The following is a 27,189-nucleotide window of genomic DNA, read 5'->3' as shown; positions in this document are numbered from 1 at the left end:
GGAGGTGTGAGAGAGATAGCTGGGGCGGTGCATCTCTGTCGTTTGGCCGGCTGCCATATTGGGCCAGTCAGCTCGTTACCGGCCGAGCAATGTCGCTAATTGCTTTTATAGCTCTCCGACATGAGCACATTCAAATATTCCATTCATAAATTACGTAATATATAACCTTTTTTGTTAGTCAGTTTACAATTGTGCTACTGAATGTGCCGCAAAGAGTAGTAATGAAAGAATTGCTTGAGCTAAGATGCATTCTATTAACACAGTTTCTAAATTAGAGATATCGTTTATAAGTATCAGGGATGTCAGTATGGATTCTAATTATAATAATAATATTAATCTTGAAAATTAATAGCAGTAACAAAAACTAAAAAACACGCTTTTTGTAGAAAACAGAACTAGAAAATAGAAAAATTTCCTATTTTTTAGTTTGGTTTGTATGGTAAATTATCTTTGGTATTCAACAATTATCTAATATTAGATAAATCGGTTAAAGATAATGGTTGTTATTTAAAATGAACGTCAATTCTTGCCTTATAGAAGACTATAGATGAAAATTATACAAATTAACAAAAATCTAATTTTGCAAATTGGAAAATAGAATAATTTTACCAAATTAATGTATTATCATCGGTCCTCGATAAATCTGCGAAGTTTGAACGAAAACTGGCAGTATAAGGGTATAAATCGCGCCCAAATAAGTCGGTTACAAACAAATATACATAAAGGCGAAGCTAATAAAACCGTGTAATTACATCTAAAATTTCTCATCTGACCTTATTTTTATATTAATGTGAGATAATCTAGACACTACTCTGGATTTGACAAATATACAAACAGATTTTTGGCATGTTTTTCATTTGTTTTTTAATAGGATAGTGAATTATTAAACTGCGATATTTATTAATTGTGCATAAAAACGATTTGTCCATATCGGCTTTTTTAAAGGTTGTCCTGTCCTTATTAAAACTTCAAATATCTTCCTGCGTACAATTTGTAAAATTCATATTTTCAGTTAATTTGCTAAAATTTGTATAATTTGCTTTTATTTTCCTCGTAGGTAATAATTATAGTATAATATTCAAGTACTCGGATGTATTGAGGCCCTCAGCTGCTTCGTCTCATGCCTACAAATTAAAAGATCGTTTGTAATCGCTTAATTTATGCCCTTACTAAATAATGTATTATTAAACCAAAGCTGTGACCTTATTGAACTGACGCCAACTTTAAGTAAGCTGGCTTTTCATCTCTGAAAAACAGGAACTGATAATGACTTGATCTACGTAAACTCGGCTCTTGGATACGAATCTTTCGATTTTCGTGGTATGTTAAAAGGGATTTACAGAATCTTCGGAATCCCGAAAAGCATGGGATCAGTTCTGGGACAAGGTAATAACCGCTCCAGTAATCCCTTTCCCTAGTTTGGGATCGTTCCTACCTGTCATGTGTAATACGATGATATCGTTGAATGTAAGATATTCTCTATTAATATATTATATTAAGGAGCTGTTTCATAATGTCTCAGTAATGTAGCAGATTTTCATAGGCTTTAAACTAATAGCTGCATAAAAGTTCCAGATAAAACAGATTTCGTTTCACAACTACTTCACCGCAATATTTAATTACGAGATGACTTAAGCAGTAATGTGTAAGCATTACTGTGTTTCGGTCTAAAGGGCGCCGTAGCTAGTGAAATTACTGGGCAAATGAGACTTAACATCTTGTCTCAAGGTGACGAGCGCAGTTGTAGTGCCGCTCAGAATTTTTTGGGTTTCAAGAATCCTGAGCGGCACTGCATTGTAATGGGCAGGGCGTATCAATTACCATCAGCTGAACGTCCTGCTCGTCTTGTCCCTTATTTTCTTAAAAAAAAACTTATCTGGCAGATCGGTCTTGTAACCTTAATCACTCACTCAATAGTTGAAATGAAAATATTAAAAAATCTGTTTCTAATCCGAAATAACGTAACATAAGCATAATGGCTTTTAATGATAATTTTAATTCATTTTTCATAGTTTACCATTTTCATATATTTCAAAAAAGAACTTCTGCCAATATTTTTCACAATAAAATCAAACATCACAATTATTGTATTCCGCTCTCGTGTAACGAAATTTGAGAATATCAACAAATCAATGTCACGTGCCTTTCATAATATTAATTAAATTTTACCAGCGGGTGGCACCTTTGCACAGGATGCCGGCTAGATTATGGGTACAGTAATGTGTAAACATTATTGCGTTTCGGTCTGAAGGGTGCCGTAGCTAGTGAAATTACTGGGCAAATGATATTTAACACACAATCGCAACAAAAGATTTTTTTCCTATTTTCTACCCCTTCGTATGGACCATGTAAATCGGTAGATTAATATTTTTCTGTTATCAGAAGCACATGGGGCGCATACACGAAAATCAAAAGTGCCATACGGCACACTATTCCCTCACCAAGTTTTGACCCTTATTTTTTGTATAAGATGGTTTATTTTGCATGGTCTTATAGCTTGTTTCAAAAGCTTTTAGATACAGTCACTGAAATCATCCAAAGTTTATGCAATCTATTAAAACTTGTAAAATAATTCGCATTGACAGAACGCTTCTCGCTCGACAAAATAACGCCGACCTGAAGCATTCCGTGTCGCGGAGGCACTTGCTGATTTAGGAAGGTTAATATCTGAAGCGCTTCAGTTTTTCTTAAAACTGTTATTTTTTATATTGTTGTACACACTCCCCTCACCAGTGGCAGGGTACACATCATATAAACTTTTTTTTTCTTTTAAGCATCTAATCCTCACAATCCAATAGGTGCCCACGACGATCTAGTAAATCCCTATTTAGTCTCTTGGGCTCTCCTACCATAATATTAAGACAAAATTTTGTCACTCTGTCAGGCAGGTATCCGGTAGATAGCTATGCATGCTATGCTGTGCTATGCTACTAGATCCATCTTATAACAAAAAATATGTTAAGTGATTACCGCTGCCCATATTCTCTTGCAACACCAGAGGAATCACAAGAGCGTTGCCGGCCTTTAAGGAAGGTGTACGCGCCTTTTTTAATGTACCCATGTCGTATCGTCTCGGAAACACCGCACAAGGAAGCTCATTACACAGCTTTGTAGTACGTAGAAGAAAGCTCCTTGAAATGCGCACTGTGGAGGACCACCACACATCCAGATGGTGGGGATGATATCCTTACTTGTGGCGTGCCGTGCGAAGGTGGAATTCAGCGGCAGGGATCGGGTGAAACAGCTTTTCAGAACACTCACCGTGATAAATGCGGTAGAAGATTCTTTTTATACATTGTGAAACGCTCATTATGTCTTTATTCGATAGATAAGTAGCAAGTACCCTATTTGTAACTTTACTTGTACATTGTGAAGACCCTTAAGCTTGTAAAATATTCCAGTAACGCCAAAAGTTGAACATACATAACATACAAATAATACTTCATTATTTGTATGAAAACTCGTAATGAATCATGAGCAGTAAATTAAAAACGTACTAAAGTCCAATAATGGTGGAAACGCAGCTCATAATGAAACCGTTGAGTTAGCTTCAGCTCTGGGTCGGAGGGACAGAGGAGATGTGGAGGGAGGAGAGGAGGTGGGGCGGGATCGCAATCAAATCGGGATTAGTTTGACAAAAGCTGAAGTGACGGCCGCTTCACGATCGATGCTCGCTGACTGCTGACTGCTGACTGTTAGCGGATCTCTCGCATAATTCAATTTCACAGCCTTTGAAGACCGTTTAAAATCTTACTGTCATCTTATATCGGATGAAAGATAGAAGTGCTCATTGATTGCACTTAAGTCGTGTGTAAGAAATCTAGTGCATTCAATAATATTTCGAATTCACATCAAAATTCAATGAAAATATCATGAGCTGATAAGTTTATAAGATCATGAGTTTCTTGGTTCTCATTAAGCTCAATCTTTTGGAAAACGACCATGATGTTTACGAAGCATCGGCAATGAATTCAAGCTCTAAATGTTTATGAATCAAATATACGATAATTTATATTTTTACAGTTAATTATTTATTACTGTTTATGAAATTTTTGATGTTATTTAAACACTATTCATATATTGGATGAAGCACCTTACAAACTAATTTCTTATGTATATTACAGCTAATCTAAAATAATTTGATTGAAAAGAATGGCCGTTGAGATTCTCGTATGTTCTTCTCACGAGCTCTCCTTTTTCCGAACATATGGCGGATTCAGTAATTTAAAGGAATATTTATAGTGACGATTCAAAAGTGGTCAGTTCAAGTCTAATTGAATAAAGTTTATTTGACTTTGACTTTGAAAAGGTAAATTGTGTGTCAAAGTAATAATATCGACATTATATTAACATTCATTTTAAGTTTATTCTGCGTCCTTTAAATGTTTGTAAGGTGTAACATTAATAAACCGCAAAACCCTGACATTAAATTTAAAGACTTACATATACTCATTTTATTTCTGTACATTCTATAATATACACACTCATAGCTGCAGAGAAACGTCCCGGGAGATCCATGATCATTGTTGGTATAATTTCCATCGTTTCACAAACAGATATCCTCTTATCCGCAGCCTTCCCGAGCGATTTCGAACGTTTATGAGCTCGTTCTGTTTGACATAAGTCTTTCTCGATTTGAGCTTTGTGCTAACTGACTCGTGTGTTACGATCACTATATTTAATTATTCATACTCATTGCTTGTTGTAAATGAATTCCGGCAATTTTGTAAGAAGTATGGGACTAGGTTGTTTGTCAAAAAGTGAGCTTTCACATTAAAGAAGGAGAATTTTTCCAGATAAAATCAGAAGGCAACTATCGCAAATTAGAACTATTATAATAATATATACCTAATACTAAACTTTAACTATTTTTAAAGTTAAGCCTACGTTTAGGCTAAGCAAATTCAAATTGGAGCATACAATGGCTCAGTAGTTCAGAGTCATGTCATTTGGATTAGGAATATTTAAAAATAATGTCTCTTAATGACGACCCCTATAGCCCAGTGGATAGCGACCCTGCCTACTGAGCTAGGGGTCCCGGGTTTGAATCCCGGTAGGTGCAATAATTTATATAATGAATATCCTCATATATTAGGGGTTTATATGATAATCCTTAGCGATTACCATATAAACCCCTGGGTCTTTTGCGTTTGCCGTTAGCTCGTACTAATCTGAAAATACACTCTCCTATATCTAGACTAAGCCAAACATATAACTCTCTCGATGTATCTGTAGACATATTTAACACGTCACCCATTGCATTTAAGACTGCTGTTCGGAAATTTTTGAATAATGTTAAATAGTATTTAAGTTAGTTATAATTCTTAAGCTATAATAATAGTAAGTATTTTTGAATGTAGTAGATAATAATAGTTCATGTAGTTTTGAACTTAATGTACTTGATATATTTTGTTACTTGATTTGCATGTTGTGGCACCTATATTCAGTGCACTTACAATTTTATTTAGACATTTACTTATTTTAAGAGTACTTTTAGTGTAACTGTAACTGGATGTCCTTAAATAAATAAATAAATAAATGAATGTTTGTTTCCGAGTCATCGATGTTTATTAGTATGTCTAAGTAAGTATATTGTATTAAATATATCGTTGTCTTCTACCCATAGCACAGCCTACAGGGTATGCCTAGTTTGGAGCAAGATTATTAAGATTATTATTAATTAGATAATTTGTGTAAAAGTGTGTCAAAATGTATATTTATTAATTAATGATTGTGATTATTATTATATTACTAGCGGGGATAAACGGACAAGTTCACCAAATGAAAAGACACCGGTCGCCCATGCAAATACTAGAAATACGTTTAAGGGTATTTTAGGTGAGAATAACAATCGTATTGGTTCGGAAATTCTTAATGAATACCTACGTGAGGCAACACGTCTCATTCGGTACCGCTAACATTGCTACGTGACGTCTACTAATTTTGGTCACTGGAATTAAGCAATTCCTCTGAGCATTCGTCGTGATATAAGTGGTGATGTATTATCTCAACATTCCTTTTTACACTACCTTCAAAAAAAGCGCGTACCTTTCTTAAAGGCCGGCGACGCTCCTGTGATTCCTCTGGTGTTGCAAGAGATTGTGGGCGGCGGTGATCACTTAACAACAGGTGACCCGTACGCTCGTTTGTCCTCCTATTCCATAAAAAAAATCATGCCTATTTTATATAAGTTCATTTGGAATTTCAGAGAATATTTTATTATTTCAGCCTCGATTCTTTTCTTTCGCTCTTTTTAATCAAATATAGATTGTAGAGTGGATTAGTAGGATTTACAACAGAGCCATTTTTTAATAGAACATTTAAATTTATTTATAGATGCATAGATATAGAATACCTGAACAGTGGCTGGGACTTTATTATAAACCTTTTTACACGCTTTTTATAAGCTTCACCTGTATGTATGTTTGTTTGTAACTGACTCATTTGGGCGCGATTTTGACCCACCTTAAAACAGACTTCAAATTTCGTAGATTTATCAAGGACCGATGAAAATATAATTATGTGATAAAATTATTCGATTTTTCAATTTGCAAAATAAGATATTTGTTAATTTATATAATATTCATCTGTCTTCTATAAGGATGGAATTGATGTTGTTTTAAATTTCTTCTCTATTTTATAACTCGTTCTATAAAGAGTGTGTTTTTTAGTTTTTTTTAACTTCTATTTATATTTGGTTTTTTCCAAACTAAGCATTAGCTAAATGATACATACGGCCTTACAAATAAACTTGGAATAAAGTTATATCTGAGAGTAAAAAAAAATAAGCAAAACGTTTACGAATAGACATTTGCTTATGATTAATTTATTCGGACGTATAAGGTCTGCTGCATTTATTCCCAAGCCTGCTTGATAATCGGAAAACTTCAAAACTATCTTTTTAACTATACCAGTGGAAGGTTCCTTTGCACCGGATGCCGGCTAGATTATGGGTACCACAACGGAGCCTATTACTGCCATGAAGCAGTAATGTGTAAGCAGTCTGTAAATGAGACTTAACATCTTATGTCTCAAGGTGACGAGCGCAATTGTAGCTGCGATCAGAATTTTTGGGTTTCAATTATCTTGAGCGGCACTGCATTGTAATGCGTAGTGCGTATCAATTACTATCTGCTGAACGTCCTGCTCGTCTCGTCCCTTATCTCATAAAAAAAATCAAATCAAATCAAATCATATTTATTTGCAAGATAAGGTAATAATAAGATGTTGTTGCCTTATAATTGACAGGTGCTCTTATCCTAACCCATAAGGCATGCAAACTTATAGTGGAATACATAGTCAGTTCACGTTTAAATTTCTGTAACAATTATAATGTACTGTACTATACTAAAAAACGATATACATCCCAAGCAAGCTTAAATTAATATCAATCATACAGTAGTTATTATTTCATATGCTTATTCATTTTAATTTATAATATAATGTCATTAGCTACACAATGATATTGAGTTCAATCGAAGTTAATTTTTATTATTTACTATTTTATCGTTAAGAAAATCTTTTAATGAGTAGTATGCTATTTTATTAAGTAAAATTTAAGTGACTTTTTAAAGTAGAATATATTTTCGCACTTAATATTTTCAGGTAACTTATTGTAAATTGTTGGTCCTATGTAAAAGATGCTGTTTCGATACAACTCTGTTCTGGACTTCAAAGTTCGTAATTTGTTGTCGTGTACAGTAACAGTGTAGTCAGTGATATAGTCCACATTTTGTATATTCTTGGGTTATTCTCAGGTATAAAGGCTGTTAAAGTCTTACTAATATCTTCCCTTCCTTGGCTTGGGTCTGTGCAGAATTGGATGTCGCTATGCCAACTTAATAGCTGACAGGCTTGCCCTGTTATACCTACTTAAACATTTTAAGAATTGAACAAAGCATACAAGATCTTATAACGAGACGTCACTCGAACGGTCAGTTGGTTAGAGCACCGGCACGGAACGCCGGAGGTCGTGGATTCGAGTCCCGCATCGTTAGTAAAATTTTGTTGTTTTTCAAATTTTATTTGTGTATTAATCCTAGAAGTGAGGGTTATCACTTTAAAAACATAACAAATTGTTTAAAATCATTTTATTGAGACAAAACCTTTAGTTACGAATGCAACGGGCAACTACTAGTTTAATAATAAAACATTTTGCTGCACAATATATAGAAAACAGTGCGGCTATATCACAACGGGCAGCGCGCGGAGCCGGCTCTTGTTTATGTTAACCCTGCGCCGGAAGCCCAACGGCCCCACCCACAAATTATACATTCTAATTGGACGCTTCCATTATACAGAGAAGCACTACAACTCTGTTGTTGATCTGTCAGTGACTCCCGGGGCCGGACGTATTCCGAAACGAATTGTTTATTATCCAAGTCAAAGCGAAAATTTCCCGTTGCCGAATAGTTGCACTGAGTCCCATCATCACCCGTTAACCCTTAACTGGTATCGTAAATTTGATATACGTAAATGGTATCGTGGGGGCCGTGCGGCTCCCATTGTATGTTTTCTTCTAGCGTGTAAGTTTTAACTATGTATGTACTTGAATAAATGGCCAGAGATAGTAAAAAATAGGCTTGTTTTATGTTATCAAAGAGTTTTTATTAATATAAACCATTTAACTTCAGTACTAGAAGAGATCACAAAATATTTACGTAATATTTTTTGGAATTTAATGAAAATTATAGTTGAAATAGTTAAAAAAAATAATATGTCTTTATCTTATCTTTGATACGCATACTAAAAAACAAATAACGTTATATTTCTAAATTTCTAATCAAAATTTTACAAATATCAACATGAAATAAATTACTTCTATTCTTATGGCTCAAAATACTAATATAAAACTTTATTCAGTCTAGACTAGACTAGATCACTGATTTGGAATCAGAAAATTCTTGTAAGAGTTGTTCTATTATGTTATCACTCAAAGACCGCGACATCTTAAATTAATAAGCGTAAAAAATTACATATCTGGTATCGTGGGGGCTGCGTGGACCCCAATACGTGCATATCTGGGTCCCAGTAAGTGGTACAGCGCTGAACGTCCGGCACTCGCCGCGAATATCGACTTTATGAGAATACTTAAAATAGCGGCTGCCCCCAATGCTTATTTTATTAGAAAACCAAAAAACGTCATGCGTGGGGGCCGCGCGGTCCCCACTATACCAGTTAAGGGTTAACTTCTTACGTGCGTACGAACACACTAAGTACACACACTTTTTATCTTCATTTTTAGCACTCCAATTTTTGGGTATTTTTTCATATAGTTTGACAAGGCGTATACCTTCGAATTAGTAATCTACGTTAGCAGAAAGTCATTCAGGTTTAACTAGTATATTAATTTGAGGAGATTTGATCCTTTCTAGTTCTATTATTTAGACAACGTTTGTTATTTAAGTGGTTAACAAATAACCTCTACAAGAACTGATTATTCAAAATATTGTGAATAATATCTTTAGTATTAATTCCGCCTAGCTTTAGTAGCCTACATGGGGTAAACACGTCCCCAAACCGGAGAATCGTCCACAGCTGAAATTTTAACATATATTGTAACCAAAATAATTTGTAAAAAGATGAAGCTGTAATTAATGTTGATTTAAAAGAGTGGCAATGAGTTTCTTGCCACTTCTTCTCATTAAAGCTCAACCCTTTCTGAAGTGGCGGTAGATATAAAAGGAAAGCTTTTGACATTCATAAGTGTCATTTCCTTGACCTACATGAATAAAGTGATTCTGATTTGAACCTGATTGAAATGGCCGCGTGTCAACGTGACAATAATACTTTGCAGGTTGTTGTATTTTGAAACGTAAGAACTTGTCTGTTTAGGAACTTGTTAAAAGTGAACATAATAAAATATTTTGAAGTCATCACTTAGCGTCAACGTATACATATAGTCATGCAAAAAAAAAATGGTAGAAAAAGAAAATATTGTAGACACATCGTAATCAGCCATGCGCGTCACTCACCAGCACTCCGTGGCCGTTCGCAGTGAAAGCTTTAAGCTTTATCTCATTTTAATCCTATTTGTACTGAACGGCTGCACGCGGAAACTTCTGCAGCTGTAAAGCGCTTTATGTGATTACTTACAATAATCTGTCTGAGACATCGTTAAGCGCTCGAATGTGACACACACATTCGTGAGATCATGAACATTTTCAAAGGCTCAAATATAGAGCTTAACTACTTAAATGGCAGCTAATATGAGTGTTTTCACATATATAACGGAATTTTACCATCAAAATGATTAATGATTTGACAACGTACCTCGTTATATCGTACATTTCCAATATTGTTCTAAACTCTTTTAGAGGAGAAACACGCGTCGAAGTGATTTTATGTAATTTAACTGTATTTACACTAAATATCCATCGTTTTTATCAATTTAAATAGTACTGTACAGAATCAAGTATGTTTTAAATTGTATTGTAGCGTGTAAGTTTTTTTTTATTACGTCTAATTGCGGACATTATTAAATTATTATTTATATTAAATAAATATTTGACCAATGTTAACATGGATTTTTAAAAGCACGCTCTACCGTCACAAACTTAGCGGTGCTAAATGACTATATATCTGAAAAAATGGTAGAAGGCATCATGTTGATCTTGTATACATGGATTATACGAAAGCATTCGACTGAATTGACCATTGTGTTCTTCGTAAAGCTCGCTTCTTAAAACTTGGTATCCGTGACGATTCATACAATAGGTTCTAAATCTTACCTCTCTGATAGAAAACAGGCTGTCGTTGAAAAAATATACTCTCTGGGGTCCCTCAAGGATCATTATTAGGACCTGCTGTTCATAATTTTCATTAATGACATCGGGAAATTCTAAGTACCTCTTGTTTGCAGATGATATGAACATTTTTGGTACAGCCAATAATTAGACAGATGCATTACGCATTCAAGTAGATTTATATAGACTGTATGAGTATTGTACCGTGTACAAATTAGACCTGAATATATGCAAATGTTTCTGCATGCTTTACACTAACAAGCTTACCTCTTCCTCTCATACGTATATTTTGAAACAAACACGTCTATCTATGGAAACAAAACAAGAGATCTAGGAATTGTCCACGATACAAAAATTACTTTACCACATCTAGATCAATTAGTTTTATATTTCGTGCAGCGAAACCGTTCAAAAGATTGAAAACATTAAAAATTATCTACTGTCCATTTGTCCACAGCCATCTTGGATATAGTTTACAAAACTGGAACCATATGTATCGAAATTTGGAATTGGAAAGAAGATTCGAATTCGAAAGGGTTCAGCGGAAGTTTACATGATACCTGGGCTTTAAGTTTAAAATACCTTATGTTGCAATACAGAACGGTGCAATCGCGTCAATCTTCTACCACTTAAAGCTTCTAGAGATATTTCTGGTATAATAACCATAATCAAAATAGTTTGAAAGATTGTTCCATACCAAACCAAAGTCTTTCTGACAGCCCCTAGTAGAATGTTAAGACATGATACACCCTATCTTTGCTGTATCATTCAGTCGCAGAAACAATACGATTCTTTTTGTGACACGGATAAAATCGATATTTTCAACTGCAGCATAAATTCAGAAGAGCCCATTTGGTAAAACAGTTTATCAGTGATTAACATTACTCCTTTTTTACCTTGTACAATTGAAAATTAACTTAAAAAAAGGTACATTTAAACTTAAGTTAAAACAAAAATAAATTTGCCATGAAAAACCACTTTTACTCTAGAAATAGGAGTGGGAATTAGAATAATTGGCAAAATCCTTGGAATGTCAATGTTGTTTTTATATCTTTGAATGCTTTACGAGGAACCTTGAGTTCTACAAATAGCTAGGCTGACTCGAGCACTCAGCCGCCAATATATTTATTGTAATAGCATTGCGAAGTTCCTGGGCTCCGTCTAGTATTTTGAGATAAAATCGATAGTATATTTTATATAAATAAAATAATAATAATATTAATAAATATTATTATATTCAAACCCAAAGGTAAAACGAATGAAATAAGAATTATTTTGAAAATATAAGAGATACAGAAATAACGCTGAAGGAGAATCTTTATAATGTTTAACAAAGAGGGCTAGTTGTATAACTTACTCGTCGTGGAGCGGTTCGTGATGTAGTCGGTGCTGAAACCGATCTTCATAACAATGCGTGGTGCCGCTCAAATATAATATTTTGACCACAAGCATTTGAAAGATAAAATATATGTTTTTTACTGAATGTCTTGGAACTTGTAACACAGACAGATTCAGAGCACTCATGTAATTCTAAACCAGTTGCAAATTCGAAACAAACAATTAAATTATTTGTGATAAAATGATTTTAAGCTCTTCAAATAAATTAATTCGAACATTATCGATTTTTAATCAAAAGCAGTAATGAAACTTATTTAAGAAAGTTATAACACTTGTTTAAGATGAAGCTTTAGAGTTCGTCTGAAGTAAACTTGTCTTATCCTTAGTAAATAGATTTAAGATGAGTACCTACACTAGCATGTTTACCATTTATGGACTGCAACATTTATGATATAATATGAGAGACATAATACATGAAAGACATAAATGTGTAATGGTAACTTTATCAATTTTTAGTTAACCAAGTAGTTAAAAGTGACTAAAAGTTAAAGTGTTCTGTCCTATCTTCAGGATGGTACAAATTAAAAAAAAAAATATTACCAACTAGTACCTTAAAAAACACTGTATCTTTTTTATTTTGTTTTCGCAAGCCTAGTGCAAGTTGTTACTAGAAACACAAGAACGGTTGGACTAAGGAGTGCACCTTAGCAATCACGAACAGGCCAACAATGAACAAGGGTGTATAAAATCCCTTGTGAAACTTGTTGAGATAATCTATACTTATATACTTATAATATTATAAAGAGGAAAGATTTGTTTGTTTGCATTGAATAGGCTCCGCAACTACTGAACCGATTTGAATAATTCTTTCACTGTTGGAAAGCTACATTATCCCCGGGTGCTATAGGCTATATTACATTTTCAAAAAATTTGGGATATCTGCTAAAAGTCCAGTAATGTAACCCAAGGTGTAAAAATACGTACGCAAACGATGTCGCTGGGTATCGGCTAGTATTATGTAATTTGTATCGTATTAACAACATAAGTAAAACTTACAATTAACTCAAAATTTAAATTTCTATGCTATTTTTTATTTTATTCGGAAAACTTACAGCTTACACCATTACAGTTTTCACTTATATGTATTAAGAATAGTAGTAATTGTGATATACAGTAAAGTAAAATACAAAAAATTGAAGTGAAATACAATAAGAATTCTATAATACTAGCTTAATCTATTCAAGGAAATACTTAATTAAAATTAAATAGGGTTTCTTACTCTAAACTACTGAAGATCATAAATTAAGGACATGAACATAAAATAATATTAATAAAAAAATGCATTGAAGTAGGTGTTACTTTGCGGAAATCCATAATTATTCAAATGATTTGAGTTTTCTTTAGTGTTGATTCCGCCAATATTTGTCTTTAAATAATTCGACACGTGTTTCGCCTCTACACGAGGCGTCCTCAGGACATGTTGAGTCGCCAAAATCTGGCACGAGACTGACAATTGTCAGTCTGTCAATTGGTGGAATTAGCACTAAAGAAAACTCAAATCATTTGAATAATATTAATAGTCAGAACATTGGGCCAGAATTATAGTTCATTCAAACTTACATTAAAATTATTACATTATAATTTACTAAACCAATATTTTGAAACTAATGATTTAATAGTGTTAGGCTTAGAGTTAAATATATGAAACGTGTTGAAGATGACTTTGATCATTCTTCTAATATCTACAGAGAACATTATAGTGCTCGGAAAAACAATACGAATCTTTATAATACGTGCCTAGGTTATTATCTTTATGTTGTAGGAGCACCTAATAAAAGTCAGATGTGATCCCAGATAGGACTCGCAGCGAGCTATAATTGAATGAAACCACATCAAGGCTTTCGGTCGCACGAACAACCTTTATGATTTCATGGTACTACAAATAAATACCTGCACAATAATTTGACTTCACATTTCACATAGATAAGCGGTTTTTGTTGACGGAAAATATAGTTTATTGAGCGAAGCTGAGTGGAGCTCCCACCGGGTGACTCCAATTGATTTCTGTGTTAAATTGTTTCTCGGCCATTTCTGGATCGATTTAAAAAAAAATTGTACTCATAGAAAGCTTTCAAAATTTTCTAGGTTATTGTCGAGACAGAATTTTGAATTTAGACTTAATTCAATTATTATAATTAAAAACAAACAGGATTTACAAATTATTCTAAATTAGCACGCACTATTTATATTTATTTACATATTTATTTATATACGCCGCAGCGAAGCGGTACGTGCGACTGCGGCATACTAGTTTATACATTTACCTTTATCACCATGATAAATTTAAACTATAGTTAGCAAATTTACAATATTTAAACAATAATTAAAAGACTTTAATTGAGAAATAAACTAGCTTTAGCTTTCGCCTTCGTTCTATATATCAAGAATTAGCATGATATTTAAAATAGATTTATTATTAGGTAACAAGGGACACCAATGTAATCATAAAAGTCACCTTATACAGTACTACATCAACAGACCCTTACATGTATGGCCACCTTATAATAATCCCATTATCTAAGGGTGCCAATTTCTGCTTGACATATTTGACTTTAATATATTTGTTCTTAATCGTCGCAATTTCGGACGAGCGACAGTCAAATAGGACAATACCTGAGGCGTCTACCCACAACACGATAAGCCGCCCGCTGCAAATGATTAATTAATTAATATATAGTTTCAGTTGCGCAACTCTTAACCAAACCACATTCTTAATTTAATAGTTTATTTAAAAAAGTGTGTGTGTACTTATGTATGCACGCAAGAAGTCACATAAAATATATTTAGCGAGTCAATCGCGTAATATTTTCAGTTCTTGCAACTTCGCTGTCTATCGGATGTACGCTGTGTATTTAGTTCGTCCGTACACGGCTATACAAACACCGCGGTATAATACGCCTCGGTACCACGACTCCACTCTACTCTACTCCACTCTACGGCTGTAGGCTACAAACTGCACATCCGCATCTATTGAGCTCGCCCGTTTAATATCCGCGGAACAAAGAAACGCAAAACCTCGAAATCTTTTTTAAATATAGCGCTTCGATATGTTGCACGTAATTAAAAGGTAGAGTGTACTCGACCAGATCTACTAGAGCTTTGCTTGTGTAAGCAAATTCAGCATTCAGCTGTTAAATGTTTGCTGTCAGAGGGGGGGTGGGAGGTCAGGCGGCAGTGAACGCGGTGGGGTGAGATGATCAACCGCGAAGCTTTGATATCCGACGTGGCGGCATGATACGCGATATGTCGTAATGAATGCGTCCGAGCCGATCGGGAATATTCGCTCGCGTATTTCATCATCGCCTTGAATAAATATATTTATTTAGCGAGACTTATTCATCCAATGCAAATGTTGGAGCGATATTATTTAATCTCGAATCCAGATTTTATCATGGTATTTTGTAATGTTTTGTATTACGTATGTAGGCTTTTACGCATACCCATAAAATTTTGTAGAGTTCCATCAAATACTCAGAGAAAGTGTGACCAAATTTTCTAAGACAAGATTTTTTTCGAAATTAACATTTATTAACGTTCTACAAAGTACCTACTGACCTAGAGGTAACAAACATAATAATAAAAGTAAAAAAAAAACTAAAAAACACGCGTTTTATAGAATTTTTAGTTTAGTTTATTTATAAAAGCATGTTTTTTAGTTTCTGTAAACTTGTACTTTATTTGCATTGTTGAATTAAAAAATTTCTTTGGTATTCGAAAATTTCCTAAAATTAGATAAATCGGTTAAAGATAATGGTTAAAATTTACAATTACCATCAATCCCTGCCTTATAGACGATAGACGAAAATTCTATAAATGGGAAATGGAATAATTTTATCAAATTAGTATTGTCATCAGTCCTCGATAAATCTATGAAGTATGAACAAAATCTGACCATTAAAAGTGGGTTTAAATCGCGACCAAATGAGTCGGTTACAAACAAACATACAATCAGGTGAAGCTATGCTATATATATAGCCGTGATACCTTCTTCCCTTAATGAAGTTGGGTAAAAATATAACCTACGAACTTTCTACTTGTAAAACGCACTGTGATTAAATATGTTTCCAGGACGATACGACATGGATACACGATACGACCTTTGACATGGGTAACTTTAATAAAAGCGCGTTTACTTTTCTAAAAGGCCAGAAACGCTAGTATAAAACATGTGGTATTACAGGTGAATGTGGGCGGCGATGTCATTTAGTTAAACGATAATAATGGAATAAACCTCACCATATACAGCTCGAACATAAATAATTTAATTAACATCAGGTAAGCCGTGCGCTCATTTGTAACTTTTTAAATAATTAGATGTCTTGAATTGAATAAAAAATTGCGTGCGTACAAACTACACATGTCAGAAGTGAAACCTGCATTGTGCATGAACCTCTAAACTGCATATGAGTTCCTGGTACGTGTTGCTGTATGACACATGATTTTAACCGCTATGAAAGACATTACTATCACCACTAATATATTATATAATATGTTCTCCTGGTGTCTATGTAGTAATACGTCGTGCGTCAGAATATATCAAGATATACTCGCGTCATACATAAGACAATCTCTTCTTCAACTATGATCGCCTGGTACCAAAACACTTTGTAATGCTTCCCATCTCATTATCTCCCATGTTAAATTTTATGAATTTATGTGCCTGCTCTTTGTACTGTCGCTTTTTAGTTGTATCTACTTTCAAATAACAACGATGCTAAAGAAGTTTTCACTTCAATAAATAAAATAATGGTGAATTAATAAGAACTACATGCGATCATCGTTGTTCGAGATAGATTGCGCAGAGTCAATATCGGGACTATGTACGTCTACATCGTTTGCCGATAGATGTACCAGTGTGTATGTACTCTAAAACGCGCTTTAAGTATTTGTTTCGTTATTGTTAGGATACTTGATAGCAATAATAATATGCGTTAAACGTTGAACACAACCTTGATGGAAGTAGCATTAGAGGTTTCACGTCAAAAACCCTAAATGCTTATCGTAAAGTCAATAAATAGTTGGGACGGCTCTTCAAAGTGCGCTCGCAAGTGCGTACATAAGTGGGAACACAAAAATCTGTTGAAGCGAACCTAAGCATTGTTCTCGCCCCACATAATTATCGAGTAATTCAGCCACGAGGGTCCATTGTCCCGCGTCACGTCACCGCGTTACGGCTGCGGTCGCGACTCACTTCGAGAGGACTCTTGCCGTCTAATTACTGTCGAGTGGAGACTGGGAACGTGCCTGCGTGACGTCACTCGTGCAGCATGGATCGTCCACATGCTCTGACTCGGCTTAATAATCGCCATCGACCTCTTTTATCATCACGTAGGGTATAAAGTCGGACTACAACTTATAGCTTATACCGATATAACCGTAAATATAAGAACTATACGTACTGTTTAAACTTGGTAAGTAGATGTATTCTGTAAACTGCATTAAGATTTTTACAGAAAAATAGAAAAAAACAATACATTTTGGGGGTATTTAGAGTACTTAGAACTGAAACACAAAAATTATTTTTTCTTCAAACAAATACGTGATGGGGAGTTATCTACGGATAGGTCTTCAAAAATAATATCGAGATTTCTTATATTTTTTTTAACTGAATATTTTGCGTGACAGCTGCCTAGTCAAAACCTATCTAGTGTTATATTGGGACGAGACGAGCAGGACGTTCAGCTCACACGGTAATTGATACGCCCTACCCATTACAATGCAGTGCCGTTCAGGAATCTTGAAAAATCCAAAAATTCTGAGCGGCACTGCAATTGCGCTCGTCACCTTGAGACATAAGATGTTGAGTCTTATTTGCCCAGTAATTTCACTAGCATAGGCGCCCTTTAGACCGAAACACAGTAATACTTAAAGATTACTGCTTCTCGGCAGAAATAGGCGTCGTTGTGGTACCGATAATCTAGCCGGCATCCTGTGCAAAGGAGCCTCCCACTGGTAAAAAAAAGTACACATAAATATACAAAAAACTTAGACAAATAATAATCAAAAAAATCTGAAACATTATTACAACCTATACGATACAAAAATGGTCCCAACTCAGCATGTTTGCTGGTTTGAAAACCAACGCTGGTCTTCCGTTGGGCCATTTGGTGACGTCACGTTAATTATAATTTAAAAAAAAAACAAAACCATATTATTATAACAACTTAATCTACTTAATATAACATTACATAATTTTATGTAGCCTGCGCAGAACAAGAGAAAAACCATCTTATTGACAGATCAAAATCTGTCAAAAAGAAGGCCTGACAATACTACTTCTTCCAGTACGTATATAAGATATTATAGAGAGCCTTTTAATATTTAGCAGTTAACGGTTGTTAGCTTGGTACCACTTGTCTTCCGATAAGACACCGTACAAAAATTCCTATTCTGTCGATTGTATCTGCTCCTTGTTGTATGCCTTCAAAATGAAACTGCTATTCACTTCAGGCACCGACTTCAAAGCTATCAATATGTAGCACATACAAATAACAGTATTTTATTAAAATTAAAGGTAAAGGTTGTATTAAATTAAATTTTTAGTTATTTTGTTTTTTTAAACGTAGTTTTTTTATTTTTTACTGTCAGTTAATAATTATAATATATAACCAACCTGAATTAACCTCCTAAAAAACCGTACACAAAATACAATTATACCATCGATGTAAACAAAAATTTTCATAAAAAATGTTCATAAAATGAAAACTACTCGGCCATACTATGTAAAATGTTTATGGGGCCAAATGGCATCTATTCTGCATCGAAATAATTACATAAATCGGATAATAAATCTATACATATATATATAATCGGTATACATATATAAAAATAATACCGATCGAATCGATAACCTCCTGCTTTTTGAAGTCGGAAGTGTTTTCTACTGTTTAAAAAAAAATAATCGAGATGAATTAATCAAGAGCTTTGAATGACAATGTAGTTTAACATGCGGGGTTGAAGCAGTGAGATGTCACACTCATCACGCCATCACTACCACTAAAGCCACGTACCTGCCAGCCACAGCAGGGCCACCAGAACGCCGCCGCTCGACATGCCCCGCTTTCCGCTACCTTCGCCCGGCACTGCACAATTATAATACAACATTAGTTCCTGTTCACATTGCTAAATAAAAAAAACAATTGTGTGGTTTTATGAAACTTTCATGAAAGGTTTTTCGATACAAGTCAAATATTTTTCATAAATTGACATAAATATTAGCATAATAATCTAAATAAGAAAGCATAGTTATAAATATTATTCTTTACTATTATTTATAAAATAAAATTATAATGTAATTAAAAAAAAAACTTTGTACGGATGGGGATCGAACCCACACCGCCTCTCGGGTACGTGAGACTTATTTACGTCGCAGGTATTAGTAACAGGTATTAAAATATCACTGGTTGTCACTGTGACAAGACATAAAAAATAACAGTGACAAGCGAGGAACTGTTACGCAAGGTAAATAGCTATAGAGTATTTAGTAACAACGAGTATTTTGTCACAGCTATTATTATGTGGTTTGTAGATCTGTTATATTATTATGATTCAATAATAAAATAGTTATTTGAGCTCAGCTCGTCTTTTATGTGTGGCAAAAGAAAAATCCTGATTCCTTATATTGACTACTGAATATATTTATTTCTGATATTTTCGTCAATAATAAATATATAACGTTCATGCATTTATTTGACATACCTACTATGATAAAAATTATTATTAAAATTAGATAATAAAGTATATTTCAATTAATACCGTTTTTATTAAAGTGAAACTTTTATTACATCGTCTCAAACTTTTTCGTCTGTGTGTTGCATGTCGCGTGACGGTCGGGCGGCGCCTCATTTGACTATTACTCATTTATGCCAGTGCTCCACGCTATTTTGTTTTTGTCAGTGTGTAATCCTTTTCAATCAATATTTTAAACCAGAGCTAAGACAGAGAGTTCAATAAAAATATTAGTTGGAGACTTAGTCTACTATTATTATTTCCCATTATCATTCCAATTTTCCAAGTATAAAATTAAGATTGATAAAGTGATTTTTATACCCTTAATGGAATATTATTCCAAAACTTTATAGTTAAATGTGTATAATGTGAAAAAAAGTTTCACTCTGACCGTGGTTTCATAAAACCACACTATCCTTTTTATCAGTAAGTATTTCAAATTCGTATTCATTCACAGTTATTTTGTGCCTACGAGCAGCATAATACGGCTCTTTGTAAGGAAAGGCTACATTGATACAAATAAATAAATAAATAAATACATTGATACCTGATTTGATAGTACCTAATCTATTGCAAATTTTAATAACGTAGGTTCTAGGTTAGAATCAGTGTTTAAATAGAGCTTATTAGTAGATACTCAACATACGAAAGTATTATAATTATTATATTATTTACCTACATCAAAATTATTAAATAAATTGTAAGTTGTTTTACCACAAGAGAGTACTACGTAGAATGGCGCTAGCAGCCTACAAGTAACACCAAACAACGAAGATATACGCTTCAGTACAGTAGCTAGTATATTATCACAGGTAGTATTAAAGTAACAACTACTATTTTGTAACAGGTATTTGTCACTGTTACTTTTGAGTCACCGTCACCATCATACCTAGTATTGCCTTTTGCCTAGTATCTCAACTCTAGTAAACTGGCTTCTAATTCATCACTTTCTAGTTACACTTAAATCAACTAATGCTCGTAAAATTTTTCAATTGTTCCTCAGTTGAGTTACTTGCAATGAAATAATTTGCATCGATATTAAAAGTTAAGTGTCAAATAAACTACAAAAATAGACATATACTTTCATTAATAAACAAATTTTTGAAATTTAAAATGTTGGAGTTTTCAATAATTAATTCAATAATAAGCAATCCAACAAGTGATTCCGAATCCTAATTTGCATAAAAATATACAAAAATTTGAATCAATCAACTCCTGGCATTAAAATTATACTTCACGTCCGATTAAAATTGTAAAAAAGAATGAAAAATAAATAATAGTTTGCACTAAATAAATCCTAGACAATATTTACATATTGTAAGTTTCCGTATTCGTTGGGTGCAGATGCATTATTCTTCAGCGGGCTTTTGTTTTAAAACTCATTTAGTGAGTAGAAACACATGTTATAGAAGACGGCACACATATGCACCGTAACATACACATGTGAACACATAACACACGCACACGTGGAGACCACAATAAGCGGAAAATTAAAAATATCAAGTGTTTTTGCAAACAAAGTTCATTGTTGCGTGAGATATTACTTTTCTCTAACATCACACCATAGTACGTGGTAGTGCAGATATATAATATCTCCCAACTACACGCATATACTTACCCGGCCATAAATACTGTTACAATTGAAAATAAACAAAGTATTACATTTTCATTACATTCGGAATCTGTCATTTTTATACGATTGTTCATTGAGTTTTCTCATTTTGGCGCCTACAAAATATTCTACAACGAATACATTGTAGAATATTTTGGGATATTAAAATGGAGTGGGGTGATAAAGGGAATCGAATATCCTGATACATTACACAAAGTAGGTATGAAGCCAAATGCAATTTTTAAAACTCTCCATACGCTTGGTATTAGTAAAATGGTTATGTACCGGGCTATTAACAGGTACAATGAGACCTCCTCTGCTTGTGACAGATAAAGATCTGGCCGTCCATGTAATGTTCTTACGAAAAAGGTAGTCAAAGCAGTAAGGGAAGGATTTCGAAGAAATCCTATCCGAAAGCAAAAGATTTTATCTCGGGAGATAAAGCACCTAGAACCATGTCGCGTATCTTAAAAGATGACTTAGGACTTGCAGCCTATAACAGACGTTCTGGTTATTTCTTAACGAGGTCACAGAAAAATTTGTTTATGGATGAGATAACTTTTATAATTGAGCAACATATTAACAATTAAAATTACTGTATTTATGCTCAAAGCTCTAAGGAAGCTTCCCAATTAGTTGACAGAGTGCAACGTTGCCCACGTTCCTATCCGAGTTCAATGATGGTTTGGTGGGGTATTAGCTATGAAGGAGTGATTGAGATATACTTTTGTGAAAAAGGTATCAAAACATCGGCACAAATGTATCAATTTACCATTCTTGAGACGATAGTGAAGCCCCTTAACAACACCATGTTTAATAACCAAGAATGGTCCTTATAGCAAGACTCGGCGCCGGGTCATAAAGCTCGGTCTACGCAGCTTTGGTTGGAAACGAACGTTTTGGACTTCATCAGAGGTGAAGACTAGCTGTAGTCTAGTTCCGATCTTAATCCGCTGGATTATGATTTATAATCCCTTTTAGAGAGTACGGCTTGCTCTAAGCGCCATGATAATTTGGAGTACCTAAAACAATCCGTACGAATGGCAGTGAAGAATGTTCCCATGGAAAGAGTGCGTGCTTCTATTGATAACTGGCCTCAACGTTTAAAGGAATGTATTGCAGCCAATGGAGACCACTTCGAATAAGCTTTTTATATTTCAAATTGTTTTATATATTTGATGTATTTAACTAACACATTGTAAAAGTAATAAATGTTATTTGTAATAGAATTTTTTTCCTTTGTTTCAGTATATATGGCAAGACTAGGTACCAGCAACAAGCTTCGCAATAGAATGAAGAAATAGAAAGAAAGTTCCTTATATTAATTGTTATAGGAAATCAGTGAGTGATCAACTAGGGGAAATAATAAACGATTTCTTTAAATATATCCTCTAGTTTAGTAACAGTAAGAAAACAATATTATAACCCACTGTTGCTAATATAAAAATTAGCTAGGCCGACCAAAACTTCTCAAATAAAATCTGACTATATTAACTTATATGTACAATACATACATACTGAAAGAATGATATTTTATCATGTTTGACAGGAGTTGTCACACTTCTTATTGTACTGCTCGGGAAAGTGCTAAAATTATATTGTGTTATTTGAAAAACACTTGTTTTAAAAAAAGTTCTATTACAAATAAATGTCTTTCTGTTGTTTAGCGTTAAGCAATCTTAAGACATTTCTCATATTTAAACACGAGTCGAAGCCTATCTAAGGTGTTTCTAACAGATAGATCATATTCGTTGGAAAGATTTTGATTATATGAAGACATATAGATGACAGCTGACAAAAATTGCGTTCGGTTCCTTTAATTGTTAAAAGTTAAACACATGCTAAGCACTATTATAATAAAGATAAACTCCGTTTAAGACGTCGTTATTGTTAGGTCACTGACGTGGTTATAGTTAGGTCACTGCTTAACAAAACACGTGCTTAAGCCATGTTTAAATTATTTTTGTTAAGTAATGTTTAAGTTATTATTGACTAGTGTGCAGATCGTGGCACTCATATTTAAACTCATAGTTATTTTGTTTTATCGAGAGAGAAAAAACTGATCAAAGTTGCTTTCACACCTCCGCGTATGAGTAAAACCGACGCATTGGCACAGTCTATAAATCAACAAAGCATCGTTCTGTGGCTCTTATAGAAAAAACACAAACTTTGTATAGATAATGTAATACGAAGCCGGCACGTATTTTGACAATTATACACTGAACTTCATAATACTGTATATATTCATAATAATGTAAACTTATATTAAGGATTGGTCTCCCCTGCGCTCCAACTACATACCGCAGGCGTAGTCGCAAAGTGCGGCAACTAATACTACGTACTCGTATAGCCATACTCGAGCTAGTATCAAACAATGTATGAGGATGACGTGTCACATGTTCTGTTAAACTTTGCTAATAATTGAAAATAAAATGGCTGTTTCGTGGTAAAACTTTGTTTAAATAATACTACAAGAAATAAGAAAGACACTGGGATCACATAATATCATCAGTAAGTATTTTGTATTTTATTAATTTCAATGTAAAATAATACGAAGATTATGTTGCAAAATTTAAAAGATGCTTTAAGATGCCACGCTCACAAGCATCTAATAGTTGCCGTAATAAAAAATCTTTTGTTCTTAGGCAGTGCGGTATCTAGTTGGAGCGCAACGGAGACCATTCCTAAATCTAAGCATAGGTAAATAACTACGTAACAATTTGAAACATTCCAAACGGCATCAGTCTGCTATCAATATATAACTTTGTTTTTATGGAACATTTGACAGAATTGATGTCGATCATTTCCGGTGGCATCCTAAACTAAACGACTCTATAAATTCCTTATTCGCCGAAAATGCGAAAAAACTTTACAAGTTAAACTTAGTACCGTTTCATCTGTAGCTTTATAGTTCGGTACATAGTTTTGACTTCTTTGTTTGAGAGAAATTTACAAAACAGAGCAGACTATATTTTTTTATGGAAGAGAGGACTAACGAGCTAACGTATCCTATCATAAATCCAACTACTCCACAGCTGAATATCTAAGGGATCGGACAGCCTGGGGCTAGATTATGATTATTTTATAGCAATGACAGTATAATATTGTATATTTGATTAAAAAGAGCGCAAAAAAAGTCAGGGAGAGTTTCTCGTGCCGCTTCTTCTCTCTTAGAGCGCCATTTGTTTCCGAAGCGGTAGTAGTGTCTAGTATATTACAAATAAAACAAAAAGAATTCTTAACGAATCATTTTTGAGAAAATAAATCCCTTTTATGCCTTTACGGATTACCTGATACCATATGAACACCGCCGCGCACATTATATAGTAACACAAGAGGAATCACAGAAGCGTTACTGGCATATAAGAAAGTTGTACGTGCTTTTTTGAAGGTATCGCCCTGGAAACACCGCACAAGGAAGGTCATTCCACAACTTGCTTATACGTGGAAGAAAGTTTCTTAAGAGGAACGCCAAACACCTAAATTGTGGAGATGATAACCTAATTTGTGGGATGTTGTATGAAAATGGAATTTGGTGGCAGGAATCAAAAAGCTCTTTGGAACACTCTAAATAATAAATGTGGTAAGAGATACACAATGAAGCGACATCTCTACGCAACGCCAACTGATCTAGCTATTCTCAGAGAACAATTCGAGCAGCTCCCTTTTTTACCAGTAGAAGGCTCCTTTGCACAGATTGCTGGCTAGATTATGGGTACCATAACAGCGCCTATTTCTGCCGTGAAGCAGTAATGTGTAAGTCGGTCTGAAGGGCGCCGAATCTAGTCAAATTATTGGGCAAATGAGACTTATCATCTTATGTGCCAAGGTGACGAGTGCAATTGTAGTGCCGCTCAGAATTTTTGGGTCTTTCAAGAATCCTGAGTGGCACTGAATTGTAATGGTCAGGACGTATCAACTACCGTCAGCTGAACGTTCGGCTCGTCTCGTCCCTTATTTTCAAAAAAAAAATTAAAAAAAACTCTGATTTACATGCGGTCAAATGGTTCGACCTGATACTGATACATACAATAGTTAATAAAATTAAAAGTAAAAAAGACAAAACTTGCCTATATCAAAGCCAAAGGAAGTCATTTTGAATAGAATTATTTTAACAGTATTTCTTACAATACGAGTAGAATTAAAAGAAAACAGTTAAATAATCAACAATAATATACCTGTTTACACCTGACAACACTAATGTTGCGGCTGACTGAGAGCTGACAATCATATTTTAAGAAACACATGCATGCAGAATCATGCATAAAAAAACCGTAGCTTTAACCTTCCAATCTTCTCCAGTAACAGCTACGGTTAACAGTTAAAGTTATGACATTATCCAAAAATAGTTATATGGTGGAACACATTTTTTACTTAACCGGTACTTTAACATGTTTGTTATTGCTAAAGTTATTTAATGCAACCCAGCCTTAGTTCGATAAACTGTTATTTTTTTTACAAAAAACTGTACACCTTAACTCTTAAGTTAGTTAAGGTTTATTGCAGAAACTAACTGATTTTGAAGAAAAGCATAGACTGTAGTTTTAAACTAAAATTATTGCAGTGATATTTCATCTTTTAACTTGATATGACAAAACTTTTTTTACTCTATTGAATAAATGCAATCTTATAGTTTTAGTAAATAGTTTTTCAATTCAAATAAATATACTTGTATATTTAATTTAAAATCAAATATTTTTGTATATAATGTAATATGAAATTACTTAATGAGCGTCTCATATTTTTATTACTTTCGTTTAGTCGTATTTATTATTTAAACAGCTTGTAAAATATATATTTGGAATAATATAATAAATGAAAAAATAAATTATAATTATATATGCTATACCAAAACTCTCAGTATTAAAAAACATAGGTTAAAAGTTTAGCAAACTATCCTCCAGTGGTTTTAAGTCATCAATAGTTGGACTATAACATAACATACTTACAGCGGTAACTTGTCTCAAACAATCACTCAAGTCACAAACAGTAGCATTCCACTCCACGCACTCACAAACTTCCCGATAACTCCAATGTTCGTAGCAACAGATAAGTCGTAGCGTCCTACCGTAGCGACGTAGCGACCGTAACGAGCCACAGCTCGCACACAAATGGCGGGAGATGTACGTGCGATCTCCGAACATTTAACAATTAACCATCACCCTATTGATATTGCGTTGTGTTGAATTACCAGGACTAGTACGCGGTGATAACTTCACACATGTTTGATATAGATATAATATTAATTATTGCTACAACATGTTTGAAAGGACAGGTTTTATGTTTCACAATATTATTGAGCTAAGCGAAAGGATGCTGACTCCAATTGCTTTCTGTGGTAAATTATTTCTAGGCCACTTCTGGACCGATTTTAAAAATTTTGAATTTTGACTTGATTCAATTATTATAATTAAAAACAAATATGATTAACAAATTGTTTCAAATTAGCACGCGCTATTTATATTTATTTAAAAATTGAGTCGATTGATCAAATCACAATAAGTTTTAATTGTAACACTGCTATCCTTTGATCATTTTCGAATGTTCATAATCTATAAGCATCAATTTCAAATCTGCCTAACTTTCTCATGTGCAATGTTATATACAAAATGTCTCACGTTTACCTGATTTTCTTATAATTTTGATATTGCTCAAAATCTTAAGTATGGCCAGATGTATGTTCAGGCAAAAATCCAGAGTGATTCC

General features: G+C 33.9%; 1 protein-coding gene across 1 annotated transcript in view; it reads right to left on the bottom strand.

The window, feature by feature from the left end:
• Nucleotides 1-26,579, bottom strand: part of LOC126968636 (cell adhesion molecule Dscam2) — a 203,287-nt gene extending 176,708 nt beyond the window's left edge. The window contains exons 1-2 of the mRNA XM_050813654.1: nt 26,433-26,579; nt 19,154-19,225 (exon numbers count right to left, since the gene is read on the bottom strand). Coding sequence (XP_050669611.1) covers nt 19,154-19,196 — 43 coding nt within the window. The 5' untranslated portion in view covers nt 19,197-19,225; nt 26,433-26,579. The remainder of the gene's footprint in view (nt 1-19,153; nt 19,226-26,432) is intronic.
• Between the last annotated feature and the right edge of the window lie 610 nt (nt 26,580-27,189).

Source organism: Leptidea sinapis, chromosome 16 (genome assembly GCF_905404315.1).
Source record: "Leptidea sinapis chromosome 16, ilLepSina1.1, whole genome shotgun sequence".
Lineage (NCBI taxonomy): Eukaryota > Metazoa > Arthropoda > Insecta > Lepidoptera > Pieridae > Leptidea > Leptidea sinapis.
The sequence above is the reverse complement of the archived record's forward strand: the minus strand, read 5'-3'. Positions and strand labels throughout refer to the sequence as shown.